Source organism: Temnothorax nylanderi, unplaced genomic scaffold (assembly GCF_030848795.1).
Source record: "Temnothorax nylanderi isolate EJ_2023f unplaced genomic scaffold, tnyl_v1.0 TNYL_tig0693_pilon, whole genome shotgun sequence".
In the NCBI taxonomy this organism is placed as follows: Eukaryota; Metazoa; Arthropoda; class Insecta; order Hymenoptera; family Formicidae; genus Temnothorax; species Temnothorax nylanderi.
Window position 1 is genome coordinate 9,017 of NW_027249755.1, and position 20,372 is coordinate 29,388.

Genomic DNA, 20,372 nt, shown 5'->3' on the forward strand with positions numbered 1-20,372 from the left:
CATAATCAAGATTAAGATCTCACGGAACATGCTATTGATAATAGCAAATGGTGCCGAGATCATTATGGATTTGGAGAAACTTCTACTTAAAGTAGTTCGGCGCGACAAGCGCACGAAGATCTCCAAGGCTGTGCAGTTGAAATATTCCTCCAACAGCATTCAAGTATGGGAGGATTACAATGGTCTACTGCTTAAAGCATATCCTCTGAATGCTAAAAAGCTAATTCAGAGTTGGGGCACTGTAAACTGGGGCCAAATGCAATATCAAAAAAGAAACAGAAAGATGTAAGAAATGTCTTACATTCTTGCGATACGTCTCCAAAAAAAAGAAAAACGCTTTTTTACATGGGCTTGACGGAAGAAACCCATGAAGATGTTGATACAAGCGCCAATGACAACACTGATCTTGATATTTAAATAATATTTATATTGTAATTGCTTTTTGTAATAAATTTTTTATTTTAAAGTGACATAAATAATATGATTTGTTTCCATTTTTTTTCCCCCAAAACTACTGTTGCTATAGGATCCCAGGTAGCAAGCACTCGTCATTTTGACGTCAAATGACGTCAAAAGACGTCAAAATGACAGACTTTTGACGTCAATTGACGTCAAAATGACGAGTCTTGCTACCTGGGATGTAAGTATCATTAAATAAAATCTTTTTTTTTACACTTTTTGCAATATATTAAAATAGTTTTATTTATTGCAAAAATTTATAAGTTTTAGAAAAAAAACAACAAATTTTATAGCATGCTTTTATTTTAGTAATTTGACAGTTAATATTAAGAAGTTATTTTATTATCCTCAAAACGGAGTTTTCTTGATTTACATCCCTCTTGCATGAAAGCTCTCAATTGATTCTAAACTAACAGGATTTACAAGTGATGGTTTTTTATCAAAAACCAAAAGTTAAAAAATAAAATATACCCGTTTGTAACCACATTCTTTATTAAAGATAAACGTATTTTTTAATTTTTTTTTAATATCTTTACTTTTTTCTTTTAAACTTTCTATTTTCCGTTTTTCTTTATTTAAAAAAAAATTATTATTTATTATATCCATGTTTACTTTACTATTACGGTCTTTTCATCAATGAGATAAAACTACTATTGATAGCATCAATGGGAGAATATTTATCGAAAAGAATATGATCTATTCTTATAAAAGAAAAGTACATATGAAATCTCGTGATTCGACTTTTATAGCTGTCGTCGCCGAATCATGCCGAAACCACTGCTTTCAAGAATCCGGGTTTAAATTCAATAAAACCTGGGATTAATTCTGGCTCTGCAACGGGGACCTCTAATTTTCAACGGGAATATATATATATATATATTATACCAGTTTTGTTGTGCCGCACGAGGATCAGGTCGGTCGTAACGGCACTGGGATCCGTCAATCCGCGAGGAAAGGACAACACTCCAAATTTCTTTTTAATACTTTTTAATAAAGACACTTTAATGGATACACTTGTCTTGGTTACTTCGAATACCCTGACTTGCGGGTAGGTCGCGAGTAATACACGGACTCGCCAGCCCGAGCAACCGAGCAACCAAGCAGCCAAGCAGCACAGCAGACAACGACCGAGAAAGCTGACACCATGCGAAGCGCTGCGTTAATGTAAGTCCGATCCAATTTGAAATTGCGAGCGCCGAAAATAAAATTCGCGAGCGACGGAAAAGATTGCGAGCGACATTCGCGAGTGCCGAAAATAAAATCGCGAGCGCCGATAAATGTCGGACGGCAAACTGTACCGATATCGGATATATGCCCGCGGACATGGACCAATAAATCAAAATCAAAGATAAGCGAAAGTTCGCAAAGTACAAACTCTTCTTTAAGCCTGAGACAACCCGCATCTGAAAAGATGATCACAAAAGCGGGTACAAGGGGGTTTTCCCCTGGCTACCGCATCTGGGTGATACCCAACACTACTGTGATGGTTCAACTCCTGAAAAAGACAAGAGGAAAGGGCATAGCCATAGTCTTGAACAATAGAGAAAATATCCAACCTGGTACTCAGACATTTGAAGCAGGAAGTGGGAAATTTTCTCGTTCAGCATGTATATACATGCTTCAAGGGGTATTTAAATTTGGCGAGGACAGCTATGATAACAACTTTATTGCTATAGGAGGTAGGGTTGCTCTTAGAGGATTTGTAGATGCCGCTAATTCTGCAGAGAATATAGAGGGATTAGTTGGTCAAGAGGAAACCAAAGGACTGGTGCCTGATATCACCCCCACCACCATGTTGTCTACAATATCAACCCCTGCTCCATATGCTTACAATGCCACAGAGCTGGACCTATTCTCCCTTTTGAATTGTGCCACAGAAACAAGAGAGACTAAAGTCATATCCACATGTTTGTTCTTGTATCCGTACATTAAAAGAATGATTGAACCATATGTCACCATCCTGGACTATCATGAACCAGACATCCCAGGTAGCAAGGTGACGTTAATATGACGTCAATAATTCGTCATTTTTTGGGTACGACGTCATTTTACCAACTTAAGACGTATAAATGTCGTGACTTTTTTGACGAAATAATAACTAATCGTAGAATGACCTTATTATAACGTACCATTGACGTCATTTGTATAACCATAAAAACACTTCGACAATTTAACCAAACTATAACGTCCAAGTAACGTTAGATTAGTGCCCATTTAATGACGTTAGTTATTTATCCATTGTACGACGTATCTGAGACGTCAGAATTTCGACCAATAAAAGACGTTAGTTAAATCACTTTAATACGACGTTCCTGGTTCGTCAGATTGTAGACCAATAAATGATGTTAGTTAACTGACGTTAATACGACGTACCTGAGACGTCAGACTTTAGACTAATAAAAGATGTTAGTTAACTGACGTGAATACGACGTACCTGAGACGTCAGACTTTAGACTAATCAAAGATGTTAGTTAACTGACGTTAACACGACGTACCTGAGACGTCAGAATTTCGACCAATAAAAGACGTTAGTTAAATCGCTTTAATACGACGTTCCTGGTTCGTCAGATTATAGACCAATAAATGATGTTAGTTAACTGACGTTAATACGACGTACCTGAGACGTCAGACTTTAGACTAATAAAAGATGTTAGTTAACTGACGTTAATACGACGTACCTGAGACGTCAGACTTTAGACTAATAAAAGACGTTAGTTGACTGACTTTAACACGACGTACCTGAGACGTCAGACTTTAGACTAATAAAAGACGTTAGTTGACTGACTTTAACACGACGTATCTGGTTCGTCAGTTTGTAGACCAGTATCCAACCCAAGGAGCAAAGTGACGTCAGAAGACGACATCGACATAATGACGTCTATTTTTAGTCATTTTTGGTCTATGACGTCGGCGACTAATAATGGACGTTTATAAGACAATGATAACTATTTCATGCAGTGTTATAGCTATCAAGAAGATATCATTACAAGATTTTTGAACACTTTAAAGATGTACTTGTTATAGACAAGTACAGTTACTAAGGAAGCATCAGGGTCAGAAGATCGTCACTGTTCACTGGATCATCGAAGTCAAGCAACACGGGCGCGGTACTGTACTAGGATGGGTGACCGCCTTGAGAAAGCGGGGCTATATGCACATGATACGTAAAGAAACAGTTAAAAAAGCGTTTTTTTTTCATAGATAAAGAAAAAAAACGTTTTTTTATAAACGTTTATCAAGTGGACATTTTAACATTTTAATTTCATAAAAAATAATGTAGATTAAAAAGTTGTCGTCTATTTGACATTTTATGGTCAGTCTTGTGATGCCATTCCAAGATGACGTCCAAATGTTCAAAATCTGACGTACTTTTATTTCGTCCCGTCGACGTCATTAATTACGTATTAGTGACGTCAATATATGACGTCACGGAGATGAGACAAAAGTACGTCATTTTTACGGCACTTTGACGTCATTTCATAACGTCGCAATCGTCAGAACATGACCAAAAAATGACGTTAAATAGACGTCACCTTGCTACCTGGGATCACACCTGCATCAGGAGGGCCAGGAGTATTTTCAGCAAGAATCTCAAGTAATAAGTGGTCAACAATTAGCGGGGAAGCCCCCTGACCCCATGGATGCGGAGAACCTCCCATCAGGATCTTGCCATCAGGAGGAGACATAGGGCTCATATACCGGGAGAAAGACAACGATGAGAATCCAGACAGACCAAAGGCAAGGAAAAGATCCCGTCACATACCTCAACCTACTCAAAAGATAATGGAACAACCAAAAAGAACCACACGACAGGATGACATACTAACTCTCCTCCGTGAAATAAAGAACATAATAACTGATCTATCCATAGGAGTAACAAGACTAGAAGAAGGACAGGAGCAGGCCAAAGCACAAGCCAGGAAAAACCATGAAACAAGCAAAAAAAAAAACCTGTGAAAGAATCTTGACAAACCTTCAAGACTGTCAAAACAAGATTGGAGTGGCGGAAACAAGAATACAAGGACTCCAAGAAGCAAAGAGAGATCAAGCTCTACAAATGATACCAACTATGAAGGAGGCTCACACGGCAACACCCCACGTGGTAGAAACTCAACCGACCAAACCTAAGAGCGGGAGTATAGCAATTGACTGGACCAAGTTAAGCAAGTAGGGTTTCAAGAAAAATGCAAAGAATAAAATAAACGATACCATGTCCCATTACAATGTACATCACGGAATGTAAGAGAGTCCAAATTAAAACCCTGGTTAGGTTATTTTTCGCAATGAATTTTTTACAGTGAGTTAATGAAAATGCTTATTAGCATCAAAATTTAAATCGATTATTAAATTAGATATAAAGAGTTTTTAAAGCATTATGATTTTAATCTCAAAATGTTTTGAAGAATTTGCCATTAACAGTTAATGGCAAATACAATCGACAGCCGAAGACTTCTTAGAGGAAAACGTTGTTTTCGTAAAGAAGACTGCCTCTCCCACGGTTTTTGATTGGAGTTTTCCGTGGGACTAAGGAAAATGCCGAGGCAGGGACTAGGGGAGTCGTGAGAATGGAGGCTCCTCCTCCATTTATATAAAGTCAATTATTATTCAAACATGCTGAACAAGGTGTCGAGTTTCCAATGTACCAGCTAAACGACGGATGGTACCGCATTACACCGAACGTGGAATACAGCAAAGCACCCATGATAATGGAACCGATGACCAAGCCTACCTGGCATTACAGCGATCCAGGATCCTTGGCTGCAAGCGGCATTTACACCAATCAGGACCTCGAAAAACTGAGGGATCACATAATGTTTCCCGCCGAAAAGGTCGGAATACTGAACACCGTAGCACGAGGCGTAATGGGGGAACCGACCATAGCACAAGGGATGTCACTATCTTACCTCTTGGACGAAAATTCCTTACAGAAAATCACAGAGAACGCCTGGAAGAAAATCTGGGGAACGTTCTTAATTTTTGGCAATGCAACTGCAGGATTAATCGGAATATACTTCTTCGCAAGGACGCCAAACTAATAATCGACACCATCATACACGGTTACGCACTGCACACTATATATGGATGGTCAATACATCTAGTCGGAGCACTGTGGGACTCGGTGACCAATTTACTACTGCATCTAGCACGAGGGACGCCGAAGAACGACAAAAAACAGGAAAGAGAGGCAGGAGCACCCCCGCTCCCGGCCGAACAAGAAAAAACTGCAGCGGACACGGAGCACGCACAGGTACACAAACACGAAGACGCACACGCACATACTCAACTCTTACGATCTCCTTCGTACCATATTGCCATGCAAAGCAATGTGGAAAACGTAAGAAAATCCAGTATCCGCAACGAAGCTCACAATATGTATCCACAACTATAATAAACAAAAATTATTCTTCTCTCTTTCTTTCTCGCGCTTCTCCCCTTTTCTTTCTCTTCCTCTCAAGGAGGACCGAGAGAAATAAAAATCCAGATACCTAGAGATAGAGGTGGAGAAGAGATACTGAAAAAAAAAGATTAAAAATGTCAAAACAACAGTCAGAACGTGACATGGAATAGCTGAAAACTATAAACGATACAAACAGGAAACACCCCCAAGTTATGATCTGAAAAAGATTACTGCTCCAATAATTTTATTTTACTCAGCAAACGATGTGATTGTCTTAGAAGAGGTAATAGTTCTCCGTTAAGTTTTTCTCCCGACTGCTGCCAACCTTCGGTTGGCGAAGACGAGGGAGTATGCGTTTCACTGGGGCCGAACCTTTGTTACCTTAGTTCTCGATAACTACAACATACTATGATATGTGCTTCCGTATATAAGTTTCTTATTGATCAAGCAAGGTTTATAGCTTATAATTATCATTAATCGTTGTGTTAAATAAAAAGCGAAAAAACGATATATTACATTTATACGTTCTCTTATTGGCTATCGACTGAGTTACAGAGGAAATTGATTAACCAATGACATGCATCCGCATGGGGAATTTTAGTGATTTCCAGTTATTCATTGTCTAATTTTTACTCTGAAATAAAAGCAAGGGAAAGAAATATTTACACAAACATAATGAAATAATGATCATATATAATATTTTAACAATATGAAAGAATCCGATTGAATATAATTGCAAAGTGTAAAAGGGAAAACAGCTGATTTGTAACGATCGGATCTATTTTCTACTCTTCATACATTTAAATCATCACGTCATTAATTAATACCATTTCTTTCATCATGTTTTTAATTTTCAGAATGTATTGGAACTTGGCAAACGCTTACCAAATGTTCTCCTAACTGAGGAAGTTCCATTTAAACTTTTCAATCACCTCGATTTCTTGTGGGCAATCAACGCGAAAACTCTTTTATACGACCGTGTGTTAGAACTATTACAAAAGTTTGATGCTGACTAAAAAAACAACAAAGATATCTACAAAGTCGAAAAACTTTTAAATACAATCCTTACCTTTGAACAGCCGTATATAAAAAAAAGAGACATTGCTCAATGTACAAGATGTCAAGCCTACGGTCATACAAAAAGTATTGTTTTAGGGGCCCAAAATCCGTAAAATGCGCCGAAAGACATCTTACCACAGACTGCCCTATAAAACAAAAATTCAAAGAAGTTAAATTTTCTTTGAAATTGCTCTCCATTCTTTTCTTCGATTATTGAATTGTTCTACTGTTACAATTTACTATTATATTTCGTAAATAAATACAATTCAAGGAAAGTACAATTTCGACCTATATTGTAATTAAAGAGACCAATATGTACAGGGTGTATCAAGACGATACAGAGCGGTACGGCGGGTTGCCCATTCGAGCAGGCGCGCATGGTCGTTCACAATTGCGTTGACTTCGGTGCATCACCTATAATCACTCGCATATCTTTTTTACAATAAAATGAACTTTTTAGCGCCCGAAGTTGCAATACAATTGTGACGGATTTCCGTAGCAGTAACGTTAAAACAGAAGTCGAGATGACAATACAGGTTATGAAATAAATTTTATTAAGAAAACGAAAGACATCTTCTCTCTTACGAAAAAGCTCGTACCATAGACCATCATAATCATTATATATTATAATTTTATTACTTAAATTATTTTTTGCACACAATGTTTATGCACAGGACAAAAGTCAGCAATTAGCATATGTGTGCAAATTTAAATTATAAGTCGGCTAATAAATTTCATTCAATGTAAGTTTAAATAATGGCAGAAATCACCATTAACAAATCTTACAATATTCATTTTGTTTAATTAATAAATAATTTATCATTAAATTGATAATCATTTTAATATATTAATACTAATGAGCATTATATAATTCTTTATATAAATGATGCTGCTGCATCTTAAAAATCTTAATCTTAATCTCATAAACAAGAGGTTTATTAGTATAAAATATACATTTTAAATATGATGCTAATGAATAATTTATATAAGGCAAATTATCATAATATTTAATGAATACTTTTCAGTAATAAATTTCTTGTAGATTTATATGAGATTCAGTAGCATTATTTACATAAAGATGCTTATTAGCATCAGTATATTGAATTAATTATTAATGTTAATGATGAAATATTAATATTCTGAAATAAATGTTGTTAGACATAAGATCCGCTGATAATCGTTTTTATCGTTATAAATAACGATGGAAACGGTTATCAGCGGATCTTGTGCCTAATAACATTTATTTCAGATTATTTATATATATATATATATATATATATCGTATATATATAATTTATATTAATTTTTGTATGAAATATTTCGTTCCGTGCAAAATAAAATAATTGAAATAATAAAATAATAATGTATAATAACTATGATCGACTATGATCCAGCTTTCTTGGTAAGAGAAAAATAACGAGTGATATCCTGATAATAATTGTTAATAATTATTTAAAGGTAGAGAGTGGTAATAACTGTACGGAACTATCGTCAGGGGGTTTAGAACTATTGTTTAAAACCTCGAACGAGCCGAGAACTTATCGCAGAAGCATAGCATATCACTGTAGTACGAGTGATATGCTGATAATAATTGTTAATAATTATTTAGAGATAGTTAATGGTCAGAACTATGTTATAGAACTATAGAACTCGTCAAAAACTATAAAATTCATTGGAGTAATTTTCGAAAAAATTATATGATATGCTGACTTCGTGGGAAGTTAGCATATCATTTCTCAACTTCCGTTTATTAATGTTAAATGACCAGATCTACTGTTAAAATTTATCAGAAACTATAGAACTCGGTTGTATGCAAAGAGAACTCCACTTTTTTTTTATATGCTGACAATTGATATGCCAACTTCACATACACATACATGAGTTTTACTTTTACTCGCATTTAATAATTTTTTTAAATGTAGGTTTAACGATAACTAAATTATTGCAGTTCCTGTCTAAAGTATAAGTCTTTACGAGTATTTAAAAAAAAAATTCATTCAGTTTCATAAAGAATTGAGCTCTAACAAGATTTTTGTCCAAAAAGTCACCGAAATTTCCCACTGTGCGTCGCAGTGCGACGTTGCCGTGTTTTTAGGGTCGAACGCCAAGATCTGTGAGAGTGCTGCAGTTTTTATTTCTTTTCTCAGAAACTAGTCAGTGAATCATCGTGAAATTTATTGAGAATCTGTGCCAATGTATCCTCTATACATAGTAATTTTTTCAAGAATAGTTCTCTATTTTTTCTTTATATTCTGAATGCATATATTTGATAATCTGTCAATCTCCATAAGAACTCATACGAAATTTAAAAGTTAATAACTTTTAAACGGGTCAGACAATCGATCGCAAAAACACAGGTTTTTGGGATATATAAGTGCGCAATCTCTATAAATTTCACCTTTATCCCTCTATTTTGACTTAAGCGATATACATCCTTAATAATCAGTTTTACTTTACCTCGGATCTTGTAGTCTATATTATTCAATCGTCCTAAAACTATTGGCACGTATTGTATAACATTAAATCATTAAAGGTATGTGGTTTGTATACAAGATTCCATTTTCTTTCTATATGGCTTATTGCGGTACTTAATAAACATTTTCATTAACGAAATGTAGGGCATCTCGAACATCAAAGATAATACATAGGAACAAAGGTAAGTGATTATAATGTATCCCAAAGTCATAATAATCTGGAACCATAAGTTAAAAAAAATTAATGCATTTTTCACGATATTCCTCTATTAATGCTGAAATTTCAAATATATGTATACTTACAAAGGACAGTAATTCAAAATGAATCGACGTTTCACCATATAAATGAATCGCTTGTATGATGATCGGATTTAAAAGATAAGCGCAGTATGTGAGCCTGCTAAGAGGAATCCCGCCCTTGAATGAGAGTAACTGATTAACGATGCCTATAACAAAGCAAGCATACAATGATAAAAATGATGTTTTTAAACTATGACAATATTTAAAATATATCACTAATATATTAAAAATATACCGATTTTTATAAGATGTATTTATGTATTAATGAATAAACGAACCTCCGTGTTTAGTGGAACATGCTATTACAACACATGCAATACATGTGCCCCAAAGTGTTCTGTTCAGTGCTACATAAATAGAAGTAGCTAGAACGGATCTGTATCGATAGTAAGACAAAAATAGTACGAATACTTTGCAAAGAATAGCCAGGCACCAACACAAAATTATATGTTTCTGAAATGTATGTCAAATTAATATAATACATTTTCATTTATGCGATACTATATAATTAATTTATATGAAACTAGTTAGTTTCTATAGAATAAGTTTATATATTCCATAAATATTTTAATGACTATTTATTTTCAATATGTTATATAAAACAAAAAAATATACTTTACCTTTTTCAAAACAAAATTATTCTTTAAATGTAAAATGCAACCCGTAATTATCCCAATAATAAATGGATTCATTCTCATCCATGGTGGGATATAAAAGATATCTGCAAGATTGTTCTGTTCATCAAATCTGTAACAATAAGAAAGAGCATCCTCTTAACTTGATTTCTCAATAAGTAAAATACTTTAGTAACTTACGTCGCGATATATTCGTAAACGTGTGAAATATAACCGTTAAGAATAACCGAGCCTATAATTAAAAGTGCACTCAATATCGTAACAGCGGCATAGAAGTATCTGAAATTTATAATATATTTATTCAAGTATACTCGAAGAAGACATTAACTATAATAGTTGGTTAATTAACATACCTTATAGTCGAGAAAATGAAAAACAACGCCATAGCGATTACATAGAATTGCATATCATTGGATAGATACCAACTCCAACTCATGCACTGTAATGCAATAAAAATTTTAGAAAAGTTTTATGCGTCTCCAAGTATAATTTCAAATTGATCTTAATCAAACGTGTTCGTACCATTTCATCCATTCCAAAGAAATTATGTATGTACAAAAGATTTCTCCACCAATATTTCGCACAAGTTTCGTGCGACCTTTCGTACATGTAAGATTGCGATGTTTTATTAAACCAAGCCGAGCTTAAATCCGCTATTCCTATCACCGTCACGTAAGTCGGTGTCAGCCTTAAAAAGAAAAATTTTATTACAGACGCGTGTGAAAAAAAGAGAGTTAGTATTTAGCTTACATTGAAATCAATATTCAAATTTCTTTGTAACATATTCTCTTATTTTAATTATTACTACAATAATTTTATTATATTGTTTGTATTGTTTTTTGTGTTCTTCAAACATATCATCATATAATAAAAACTTACCGAATATATCTTTTTATTACGTGAACAAAGAATTCAATTAATTTTTCTCCGCAACCAATCGGCTTTGGTACTTCGTTCCTTTTAACTTGTAAATACATATAATTCAATGTCATTAAACATGCGCTTGAAAAAAAAAATATATCAACTGCTATGAATCCCATGTCAACTGCTATGAATCCCATGTATTTATAACTGTCAATGAACTTCCACAGCCATACTTTATTGTCTGTCAATACAAAGCAATTTTCGTTATGCGTAAAGAGTAAAAAAACAAAAGAGCTAAAAATGTCTATTCTAGAGATTTATTATAAATTACTTACCGAGAGAATTAAATGTATAATATACACTATGGAACATGATTATCGAACACATGCTTAGCAATTTTAAGCCGTGAATAACGGGTATTGTGCTGGCGTCTAACTTTGTGCTAAATATTTTTCCGGTATTTGTGTAAGCGGAAAAACATATTAATATTTCTCCAATTTTACTTTTCCGATATAAAGACCAATTTACTTTTATTTCTATTTCCTCGGAGTTATTTTCAATACCTGAATCATAATTTGACGTCTTTAGTAGTAATACAAAAATCAAAATGCTTTAATTAAGTAAGATTAATATTAAACAAAGGAAATCTATACACGCGAATAAGCCATATGTACACAAGATGTAGCTACAAAATATATTTTATAATTAATTATTAATTACTTAAAGTAATAACTGATTGCAAATTATTAATAATTTTAACACTGAAGATGAAAACTTGATTTGTAGAAAATTGTAGCATATAAAAACAGTAAAAAGTCTGTTGTAATAGAAATTATTTCTATAAGTTTTAGATATGACACTTACCGTTACCAGTTTTATTCGTCTCATTTTTCTTTACATATTTTTGATACACAAATATATCATATATCGTTCCGATTGCTGTCATGAGAAAAGAAAGCCCTAAACCAACACTGCAATAGAATATTTCTTGATTAATTCTTCATATTCTTTCAAAGGATTAAGATTAAAATTACTTATAATATTATTAAGCTTTTCTGTTATATAATATATTATTGTTGTGCATTTCTGGAGACGTACCAGATGAAACATAACACGCTATTAGGTAGCCTTTTGTTATCGTCATTTAGATCTTTAACTTCGATTAGCTCAAAGTCCGCGGAGTAGAGATCATCGACGATAACTCTGTCACGAAATATTTGTTTCAGAATAAAGCTGAGATTATTTATTGTGCATGATGCTGGTAAACAGAGTCCGAGCGTAATCACATTCTAAGATAAAACTTTCTGTATATATTTAAATATCAAACACATCCTTTATCACATAAAGATTTTACAAACTTACCTCGTCAAACATATTTACGTGATATTGAATAGTACTGTTGTGTCTCAAATAAGCTACAAAATAGTTTAATTGATAAGGCGGAAATTCTTTCAAATCGCGATATAGCGTGTTATTTAATATTCTCCGCTGTGAGGTCTGTAGAGGAGCCGTATTCGTTGTATCTAAACATTGGGTACGACTGCCCAGCCAATAATTATTTCCATAAAGAAAACCTGAATTAAAGATTCCACCACTGGAATCTAATACTAAAAATAAAAATTACAATGTTACTACTTATGCAAAAACAATAAATAACTAATTTTTACTTATAATTAATTAATCACGCATTGTTGCTTCCTCATTACAGGAAGCTGTTTTCGTAAACAAATTTTATTTTAGTTTTCTGTGCCAATGTGTTCAGAATGTTCTAAAATTACATTTTTACAAAATGTGTGTGTGTTTAGATATCGGACTCAATTTGTTTTTAAATGCAGAGTATTATTAAATAAAAGTTGATATTTAATTTGGTGAGAATCGGTGAAGGGGTTCATTTTTTATAAAATTTTGAATTTTTTGAGAAATGTCTGGTAGCTATAACTTGCGCAAATTTTGAGATATCGCGCTATTTTTAATTCTATTATATTCTTCATTCTTTTCTACTCCTATTTCATATATAGTACTTTAAGATTTGATTAGATTTAGCTTTATACGCGATCAAAGGTCCATATGCGAAGTCCATATGCGAAGTCCAGGCAAAGCCCCCACGTTTACCCGCACGAGCAGTCGGGAGTTTTTTCCCCCAACGAGGGGGCGCGAAGTTCCCCCGAGTTGGGCGCAGGCGGTGAGGGGGGCGTGATTTCTGCCCAGTGCTCTGAATGTCAACGTGAAGAATTTCAAGCAAGCGCGGGTAAACGGTGCACATTGCGGGTAAACGGTGCACCCTGTGCCGCTTACCCATAAAACGGCCGTGCGGCTGCCCAATCCCAGGACAAGCGCTGGGTAACGGATGCCGCCGGCCGTACTGAACAGGGTAGCGCCTCGCGAGGCGAGCGCGGCGTGCTCGTACGTGAGCTGTGCCCAATACGAGCGGGGTATATGGCCCACCACGTGCCGTATATCCCTAAGACGTTTCGTCTGCTGCCGAATCCCGGATCCCCGGGCAACCGATGAGCGACGCGTGAACAGCGAACCTGTGCGTTACGTGGTAGCTGGTGAACACGGCACCGGCGACGGTGACTCGTCGAACGTGAGTGAGGTACACTCGACACGAGTACTACGGGGGTAGAGAGCCCCACCGGGAGGCTACCGGTGCCCTACCAGATGGTGTCGGACTCGTAGGGGTGGTGGTTCGCATAGCCGAGTGAGCGGCATGGAAGGCCTGTGGGTTCGCGCTATGAAGCTCATGTTGCGCATTACCTGTAAAAGGGGTACTATGGTACCCCGGTCTTGTCAGTTTGAGCTGATCTAATCCGAGTAGATCACGTTTGCTGCGGAACTAAACCCTGCTACCTGGGGAACAGCGCAGGTACAATAGTGAGTCATAAGGGCGTTACGGGAAACCGTGTCTGCCAGTGGCCAGAGGTGTCGCCTATACCGGGAGTATGTAATCTTCGGGTATGTATCTCTGTAATGGGCAAATCCACGGTGGCGGGTTCCGTTACTGCTGCGCAGGGAAGTACTGATAACGTCGATCGCACTCCGACCGCGGGGAGGATTCTGGGGGGGCTAACCGCCCCCCCAGACCCCCCGGTGCGGTCGTAGCTATGACTCTCTTTACAGTAGCCAAATGCCTCGTCATCTAATTAGTGACGCGCATGAATGGATTAACGAGATTCCCACTGTCCCTATCTACTATCTAGCGAAACCACTGCCAAGGGAACGGGCTTGGAAAAATTAGCGGGGAAAGAAGACCCTGTTGAGCTTTACTCTAGTCTGGCACTGTAAGGAGACATGAGAGGTGTAGCATAAGTGGGAGATGGCAACATCGCCGGTGAAATACCACTACTTTCATCGTTTCCTTACTTACTCGGTTAGGCGGAGCGCGTGCCCCGAGGGCTTCGTGCCCCGGCGGTCACGGTGTTCTAGAGCCAAGCGTGTCAGAGTGGCGTGAGGCCTCGCGGCCGATCGCCGTTAATACTCCCGCGTGATCCGATTCGAGGACACTGCCAGGCGGGGAGTTTTACTGGGGCGGTACATCTGTCAAAGAATAACGCAGGTGTCCTAAGGGGCTCCGCCCCTCCCCCCGCATACTTTAACCGACATTTATTACAGGAGCAAATAGCACGTATCGCGTAGGCTCGTAGCGAGCGCGAGCGCGAGCGCACAGTCACGTTTATCCACTACCTGTCGAAATCGACTTTGTCGGCCAGGTCGGCCTTGTCGTCGTCGTTGTCGTCGTCGTCGTCGTCGCGTCGACAACGGCGGCGGCAGCGGCGATGGCCACGGGCTGACGGGGCCTCACGGGCCTGATGCCCTGATGCCCGAGCGAGAAAAACGAATAGCGGCGCGAGTTTGCACGCGGTTGTCCGCGATACGAGACTCGCGCTTCAGACTCGGCACTCGGCGACTCCGCGACTCGGCCGCGCTGACGAAAGAGAACACGAAAGGGAGGACGCGCCCGTACTCGTACCGTTTGGGAAGGTTATGCGTACAAGTATGTACAGTAGAGTGACATATGAGTAGCTGTTAGGTTAGGTGTGTGTTGGGAAGAGGCGAAGTGGCGGTATTTTCGGTAGTTGTTTTCTGTGTGCGCTGCGAGATGGCGTTGATACCCGTTAGGTATGGCTTGAACCCGTGCGCTATGAGTCTTAGCGCACGGTTTTCCCGTTGACTATGACTTTGGATATGACGTGTGGAATATTTTGTAGGTAGATGTTGGCAAATCGTTACTTTCCGCACAGAAAACACACACGGAAAGTGCTACTTTCCATACACGTGTAATACAAAAATTAGTTATTTATTGTTTTTGCATAAGTAGTAACATTGTAATTTTTATTTTTAGTATTAGATTCCAGTGGTGGAATCTTTAATTCAGGTTTTCTTTATGGAAATAATTATTGGCTGGGCAGTCGTACCCAATGTTTAGATACAACGAATACGGCTCCTCTACAGACCTCACAGCGGAGAATATTAAATAACACGCTATATCGCGATTTGAAAGAATTTCCGCCTTATCAATTAAACTATTTTGTAGCTTATTTGAGACACAACAGTACTATTCAATATCACGTAAATATGTTTGACGAGGTAAGTTTGTAAAATCTTTATGTGATAAAGGATGTGTTTGATATTTAAATATATACAGAAAGTTTTATCTTAGAATGTGATTACGCTCGGACTCTGTTTACCAGCATCATGCACAATAAATAATCTCAGCTTTATTCTGAAACAAATATTTCGTGACAGAGTTATCGTCGATGATCTCTACTCCGCGGACTTTGAGCTAATCGAAGTTAAAGATCTAAATGACGATAACAAAAGGCTACCTAATAGCGTGTTATGTTTCATCTGGTACGTCTCCAGAAATGCACAACAATAATATATTATATAACAGAAAAGCTTAATAATATTATAAGTAATTTTAATCTTAATCCTTTGAAAGAATATGAAGAATTAATCAAGAAATATTCTATTGCAGTGTTGGTTTAGGGCTTTCTTTTCTCATGACAGCAATCGGAACGATATATGATATATTTGTGTATCAAAAATATGTAAAGAAAAATGAGACGAATAAAACTGGTAACGGTAAGTGTCATATCTAAAACTTATAGAAATAATTTCTATTACAACAGACTTTTTACTGTTTTTATATGCTACAATTTTCTACAAATCAAGTTTTCATCTTCAGTGTTAAAATTATTAATAATTTGCAATCAGTTATTACTTTAAGTAATTAATAATTAATTATAAAATATATTTTGTAGCTACATCTTGTGTACATATGGCTTATTCGCGTGTATAGATTTCCTTTGTTTAATATTAATCTTACTTAATTAAAGCATTTTGATTTTTGTATTACTACTAAAGACGTCAAATTATGATTCAGGTATTGAAAATAACTCCGAGGAAATAGAAATAAAAGTAAATTGGTCTTTATATCGGAAAAGTAAAATTGGAGAAATATTAATATGTTTTTCCGCTTACACAAATACCGGAAAAATATTTAGCACAAAGTTAGACGCCAGCACAATACCCGTTATTCACGGCTTAAAATTGCTAAGCATGTGTTCGATAATCATGTTCCATAGTGTATATTATACATTTAATTCTCTCGGTAAGTAATTTATAATAAATCTCTAGAATAGACATTTTTAGCTCTTTTGTTTTTTTACTCTTTACGCATAACGAAAATTGCTTTGTATTGACAGACAATAAAGTATGGCTGTGGAAGTTCATTGACAGTTATAAATACATGGGATTCATAGCAGTTGACATGGGATTCATAGCAGTTGATATATTTTTTTTTTCAAGCGCATGTTTAATGACATTGAATTATATGTATTTACAAGTTAAAAGGAACGAAGTACCAAAGCCGATTGGTTGCGGAGAAAAATTAATTGAATTCTTTGTTCACGTAATAAAAAGATATATTCGGTAAGTTTTTATTATATGATGATATGTTTGAAGAACACAAAAAACAATACAAACAATATAATAAAATTATTGTAGTAATAATTAAAATAAGAGAATATGTTACAAAGAAATTTGAATATTGATTTCAATGTAAGCTAAATACTAACTCTCTTTTTTTCACACGCGTCTGTAATAAAATTTTTCTTTTTAAGGCTGACACCGACTTACGTGACGGTGATAGGAATAGCGGATTTAAGCTCGGCTTGGTTTAATAAAACATCGCAATCTTACATGTACGAAAGGTCGCACGAAACTTGTGCGAAATATTGGTGGAGAAATCTTTTGTACATACATAATTTCTTTGGAATGGATGAAATGGTACGAACACGTTTGATTAAGATCAATTTGAAATTATACTTGGAGACGCATAAAACTTTTCTAAAATTTTTATTGCATTACAGTGCATGAGTTGGAGTTGGTATCTATCCAATGATATGCAATTCTATGTAATCGCTATGGCGTTGTTTTTCATTTTCTCGACTATAAGGTATGTTAATTAACCAACTATTATAGTTAATGTCTTCTTCGAGTATACTTGAATAAATATATTATAAATTTCAGATACTTCTATGCCGCTGTTACGATATTGAGTGCACTTTTAATTATAGGCTCGGTTATTCTTAACGGTTATATTTCACACGTTTACGAATATATCGCGACGTAAGTTACTAAAGTATTTTACTTATTGAGAAATCAAGTTAAGAGGATGCTCTTTCTTATTGTTACAGATTTGATGAACAGAACAATCTTGCAGATATCTTTTATATCCCACCATGGATGAGAATGAATCCATTTATTATTGGGATAATTACGGGTTGCATTTTACATTTAAAGAATAATTTTGTTTTGAAAAAGGTAAAGTATATTTTTTTGTTTTATATAACATATTGAAAATAAATAGTCATTAAAATATTTATGGAATATATAAACTTATTCTATAGAAACTAACTAGTTTCATATAAATTAATTATATAGTATCGCATAAATGAAAATGTATTATATTAATTTGACATACATTTCAGAAACATATAATTTTGTGTTGGTGCCTGGCTATTCTTTGCAAAGTATTCGTACTATTTTTGTCTTACTATCGATACAGATCCGTTCTAGCTACTTCTATTTATGTAGCACTGAACAGAACACTTTGGGGCACATGTATTGCATGTGTTGTAATAGCATGTTCCACTAAACACGGAGGTTCGTTTATTCATTAATACATAAATACATCTTATAAAAATCGGTATATTTTTAATATATTAGTGATATATTTTAAATATTGTCATAGTTTAAAAACATCATTTTTATCATTGTATGCTTGCTTTGTTATAGGCATCGTTAATCAGTTACTCTCATTCAAGGGCGGGATTCCTCTTAGCAGGCTCACATACTGCGCTTATCTTTTAAATCCGATCATCATACAAGCGATTCATTTATATGGTGAAACGTCGATTCATTTTGAATTACTGTCCTTTGTAAGTATACATATATTTGAAATTTCAGCATTAATAGAGGAATATCGTGAAAAATGCATTAATTTTTTTTAACTTATGGTTCCAGATTATTATGACTTTGGGATACATTATAATCACTTACCTTTGTTCCTATGTATTATCTTTGATGTTCGAGATGCCCTACATTTCGTTAATGAAAATGTTTATTAAGTACCGCAATAAGCCATATAGAAAGAAAATGGAATCTTGTATACAAACCACATACCTTTAATGATTTAATGTTATACAATACGTGCCAATAGTTTTAGGACGATTGAATAATATAGACTACAAGATCCGAGGTAAAGTAAAACTGATTATTAAGGATGTATATCGCTTAAGTCAAAATAGAGGGATGAAGGTGAAATTTATAGAGATTGTGCACTTATATATCCCAAAAACCTGTGTTTTTGCGATCGATTGTCTGACCCGTTTAAAAGTTATTAACTTTTAAATTACGTATGAGTTCTTATGGAGATTGACAGATTATCAAATATATGCATTCAGAATATAAAGAAAAAATAGAGAACAATTCTTGAAAAAATTACTATGTATAGAGGATACATTGGCACAGATTCTCAATAAATTTCACGATGATTCACTGACTAGTTTCTGAGAAAAGAAATAAAAACTGCAGCACTCTCACAGATCTTGGCGTTCGACCCTAAAAACACGGCAACGTCGCACTGCGACGTCTCAGTCGCACGGTGGTGTGGACCACGGTGTGGACGCACGGGGACCACGTTTCAGAGGTGGTGTGGAAAATAGTCAAAAGATGCACTGTCTGTATGTTTGAATAAATGTTATAAATAATATGAATAAATTTTTTAAAAGCATTTTTCGAGTTGAAATGAGGCGACGAGTACAACGCTTTATAAAGCTTCTTATTTTCGCCAGGGTACTGTACATACTTGTACGCATAACCTTCCCAAACGGTACGAGTACGGGCGCGTCGTCCCTTTCGTGTTCTCTTTCGTCAGCGCGGCCGAGTCGCGGAGTCGCCGAGTGCCGAGTCTGAAGCGCGAGTCTCGTATCGCGGACAACCGCGTGCAAACTCGCGCCGCTATTCGTTTTTCTCGCTCGGGCATCAGGGCATCAGGCCCGTGAGGCCCGTCAGCCCGTGGCCATCGCCGCTGCCGCCGCCGTTGTCGACGCGACGACAACGACGACGACAACGACGACGACAAGGCCGACCTGGCCGACGAAGTCGATTTCGACAGGTAGTGGATAAACGTGACTGTGCGCTCGCGCTCGCGCTCGCTACGAGCCTACGCGATACGTGCTATTTGCTCCTGTAATAAATGTCGGTTAAAGTATGCGGGGGGGAGGGGCTCCGCCCCTTCCCCCCACGCCCCCCTCCCCGCCTGCGCCCAACTCGGGGGGGCTTTGCCCCCCCGAACCCCCCCTGGTCGGGGGGCTTGGCCCCAACGGACCCCCCCGTATGTCATTTCTCCCAACTCGGGGGGGCTTCGCCCCCCCTCGTTGGGGGAAAAAACTCCCGACTGCTCGTGCGGGTAAACGCACTCGTCTAATATACGCACATTTCCACTCCCTTAACCCCCATCCCTACATGCACTTGTAATACAAAATAGTATGTGTTACACGTACGGAAGTTGGCTGTTGGTCACGAGCGCGGGTAGGCGCACGAGCCGAAAGCGAGTGCGCCTACCCGCGCTCGTGACTAACAGCCAACTTTCCGCACTTGTAACACAATATACTA

General features: G+C 36.6%; 2 protein-coding genes across 2 annotated transcripts; one reads left to right on the top strand and one right to left on the bottom strand.

Annotated features, from left to right (window-relative positions):
• Nucleotides 1-8,984: 8,984 nt before the first annotated feature.
• On the bottom strand, nt 8,985-13,488 carry LOC139784864 (nose resistant to fluoxetine protein 6-like). Its single transcript, XM_071724040.1, has 14 exons — nt 13,485-13,488; nt 12,552-12,796; nt 12,288-12,478; nt 12,054-12,160; nt 11,525-11,752; nt 11,205-11,430; nt 10,848-11,013; nt 10,679-10,764; nt 10,506-10,604; nt 10,311-10,437; nt 9,969-10,143; nt 9,694-9,836; nt 9,374-9,608; nt 8,985-9,027 (listed from the first exon to the last, which is right to left on the bottom strand). The coding sequence occupies exons 1-13, from the start codon at nt 13,486-13,488 to the stop codon at nt 9,444-9,446; spliced, it is 1,962 nt and encodes a 653-aa protein (XP_071580141.1). The 3' UTR covers nt 8,985-9,027; nt 9,374-9,443.
• A 48-nt stretch (nt 13,489-13,536) lies between these two features.
• On the top strand, nt 13,537-19,485 carry LOC139784865 (nose resistant to fluoxetine protein 6-like). The gene is made up of 15 exons (XM_071724041.1): nt 13,537-13,776; nt 14,103-14,205; nt 15,532-15,776; nt 15,850-16,040; nt 16,168-16,274; nt 16,576-16,803; nt 16,898-17,123; nt 17,315-17,480; nt 17,564-17,649; nt 17,724-17,822; nt 17,891-18,017; nt 18,185-18,359; nt 18,492-18,634; nt 18,720-18,954; nt 19,301-19,485. The coding sequence occupies exons 1-14, from the start codon at nt 13,537-13,539 to the stop codon at nt 18,882-18,884; spliced, it is 2,301 nt and encodes a 766-aa protein (XP_071580142.1). The 3' UTR covers nt 18,885-18,954; nt 19,301-19,485.
• The last annotated feature ends 887 nt before the right edge of the window (nt 19,486-20,372 follow it).